Below are 3,079 nucleotides of genomic sequence, written 5' to 3'. Positions count from 1 at the left end.
GAACCTCATCGAAACATCCCCAGCATCCACTTTGTGCTAATCCAGAGAAATTTTTACCAATACTTTTATAGTCTAAGCCTTCGGAACAGTTTGTAACAATAACCCATATTCCCAAAGCTTTACCCAAATCTTTGACTGTTTCAGTCTTTCCAGTACCGGCGGGTCCCTTTGGGCTCCCTCCTCGATGCAAGTGCAACGCAGTAGTCAAAGTTATATAACACCGATCAGTCAATGGTGTAATAACTAATCGCCCTGAGTTACCTGTATATTCATAGCCATACCAGTGCTCTGTGTTTGTCTGCCTTATTACACATAGTTCCGATTCACGGTGCCAATAAAATCTGAGTTGTGAAAACCATTCAAAATGGCCCGTATCCTTACAGTTTGATTTATACATTCTTTCTATAACATCACGACCATGTATTTCAAGCGTTATGAGGGTATTTACTTTAAGGCGCATTGTTTTTGTTAGGTCTTTTCGACTCATTTCGGATAATTTAGAAAGAACTTTTATTTGCTTTTTCTTTAGCTTGCGTAGGGGTTTTTTTTGATCAACCATACTACAATGAATTAGGCTACGCGTACACTCAGTTGTCCATTGGATCTGAGCTGTGGTTAGCACCATTTGTCCGGGCCAAAGCGAAATCCATTTTTCTCTGTTCCCTACAAGTTTTTTAAGAGATCCGCGAGTAAGTTTAAGCATCTCTTTCATAACAACAAGCATGTACTCTTCGACTTGTTTTAGCCAACGCTCCGATGGTCCATCTATATAGATAACCATCATGAACTCAACATATTCTCCATCGTCTGAATGCATTCCAGAAGCTTGCCACCGACTTAAAGTTTTCCCAACGCGCTTGAGCTCAAGCTTGTATAAATTATCAAATAACTTCTTAAGGTGGGTTTGAACTAAGTCCGGCCGCTTAGAATTTCCTAAAATTTCTAAAAGGTCATCATTAGAAATAAAATAAAATCTTGGAAAAAGTTGTCGTTTAGCCTCAAGATAAATTTCTAAGGCACGTTGAATAAGTTCCAGTCTTTCGTCCATTCGACTAAAACGGTTTAATAAAAACGGTGGAGGGCGTAAGTTAGTGGCTTTTACGGCTGTCTTTGCCTGGAACATTTTGCTTGATATTGTTCGAAACTCTTCAGTTATTGTTGCAAAACGTTTTGCCTCTTCTGGAAGTTGTTTTCTTATGTCGTCTCCTTGGAATATATTTTCTAGGTAGAGCCATTGGCGCTGAACAGTTAAACCCTTTTCCAGAGTCTCACTTATGTACGATAGTGTTTTTTCCCAATAATCAACAATGGTTATAAATGGCTCAACAAAACGAGTTGCTTTCATAGCCGATATTTGTACCATGTGTTCTTCAAGGAGCTGAAAACAATCCTCAACGTTTTTTATTCTATAGATACCATCATGATAAAAAGCCATTTCAAAACTTTGTTTTTTCCAAATTGTAGCTATATTTTTAATAGAATTTTCGATTTGCAGCTCCATAGTTGCTGGATTGGATATGTCTTGAATATCTTCAGAAAATGCCTGAAAGTCTAAATTAATTATAAGCTCCAAAGTGAAGTTCTTCGAGTTTTCATCAAAATTTCTGAAAATTTAAATGGAAAATTAATTTATTTTTACTATTTTAATCGAAACGTTATTAAGTATAAATACGACTTTTACGACAAAACTTTAGGTGCGGTATAGTTATTAATTGTGTCCCCAAAGTGGGCAATTAGTATAAAAATATATTTATGCTCTGCTGACAGATGACGGATGACAGACCCGACATACTGCTTGACGAAAGCATGGCATATAACAGAATACTAAAGGGGTAGCTAAATCTGATCATTCTTTGCTCGCTTCGCAGATCCCCGACTATAACATACCCTTTACTCAGCTTGTATGAATGCGAACGCAAAATTTCATCATTTTTTTGGGATATACAATAGATCGCTCCTCTATATATATGGTCGTTTTTTAGGTGAAAGGAGGGGTGTGGCGACAGTGTTTTTGTTATAAAAATTGGGAAGAAAAATCTTTGTCTGTAGAATCTGTATGCTAATCTCAACCTTCTAGATTTAATCGTTCTTCATACGTACGACTATCATACAGATGGACAGACGGCTAGATCGAGTCGATATTTTGCTATTGATCAAGAATATATATATTCTTCGCTTCCTTCTACCTCTTACATACTTCTTAACGAATTAAGTACACTTTTACGTTACGAGTAACGGGTATAAAAATGGAGAGAAAGAAACGGCAAGCGAATAACAAAACGCAAAAAACTAGGACTGCTTAACTTTGTAGGCCCATTCAACTATCTTTTTGGCCCATTAGACGACAAACAAAATATTGAATAACAGATTTATTCCTTTTCACAGGACACAGTACAAGTCCAAGTCCCGTTATTAATAACCTAAAAACAAAAATTTTTAGAAAAATAACGAAAAATAATCCTTGTAATTTAACATTTTAATATATTAAAGACGTTCAAGTAGGTTCACAACTAACACATTTTAAAATATTTAATCCTAAAGCACGACAACATTGGTAACGTAAGCTACACGTAAGCTAACGTAAGCTTCTTAGTCATAAAAACTTTTGCATGGTAAAATACTGCGCTACTAACGAAATATTCCTAATGTCTCACATTATCAAAAACACAATTGACTAGCCAATAATTTTTTTTCTCAAATATTTTATTTTATTTATTTAAAACTATCGCCAGGGATAACCATTAAATTTTTTAGCATAGACAAGACAAGACAAGACAAGACAAGACAAGACAAGACAAGACAAGACAAGACAAGACAAGACAAGACAAGACAAGACAAGACAAGACAAGACAAGACAAGACAAGACAAGACAAGACAAGACAAGACAAGACAAGACAAGACAAGACAAGACAAGACAAGACAAGACAAGACAAGACAAGACAAGACAAGACAAGACAAGACAAGACAAGACAAGACAAGACAAGACAAGACAAGACAAGACAAGACAAGACAAGACAAGACAAGACAAGACAAGACAAGACAAGACAAGACAAGACAAGACAAGACAAGACAAGACAAG

General features: G+C 36.0%; 1 protein-coding gene across 1 annotated transcript in view; it reads right to left on the bottom strand.

Moving 5' to 3' along the window:
* The window catches only part of kl-2 (male fertility factor kl2), a gene marked incomplete at its 5' end in the record, with an annotated part of 91,086 nt that overhangs the window by 8,164 nt on the left and 79,843 nt on the right, over positions 1–3,079 (bottom strand). The window contains one exon of the mRNA NM_001015505.5: positions 5–1,604. Within this exon, the coding sequence (NP_001015505.5) occupies positions 5–1,604 (1,600 nt within the window). The remainder of the gene's footprint in view (positions 1–4; positions 1,605–3,079) is intronic.

This window comes from Drosophila melanogaster, chromosome Y (assembly GCF_000001215.4).
Source record: "Drosophila melanogaster chromosome Y".
NCBI lineage: Eukaryota > Metazoa > Arthropoda > Insecta > Diptera > Drosophilidae > Drosophila > Drosophila melanogaster.
This window is presented reverse-complemented; position numbering and strand designations above follow the sequence as displayed.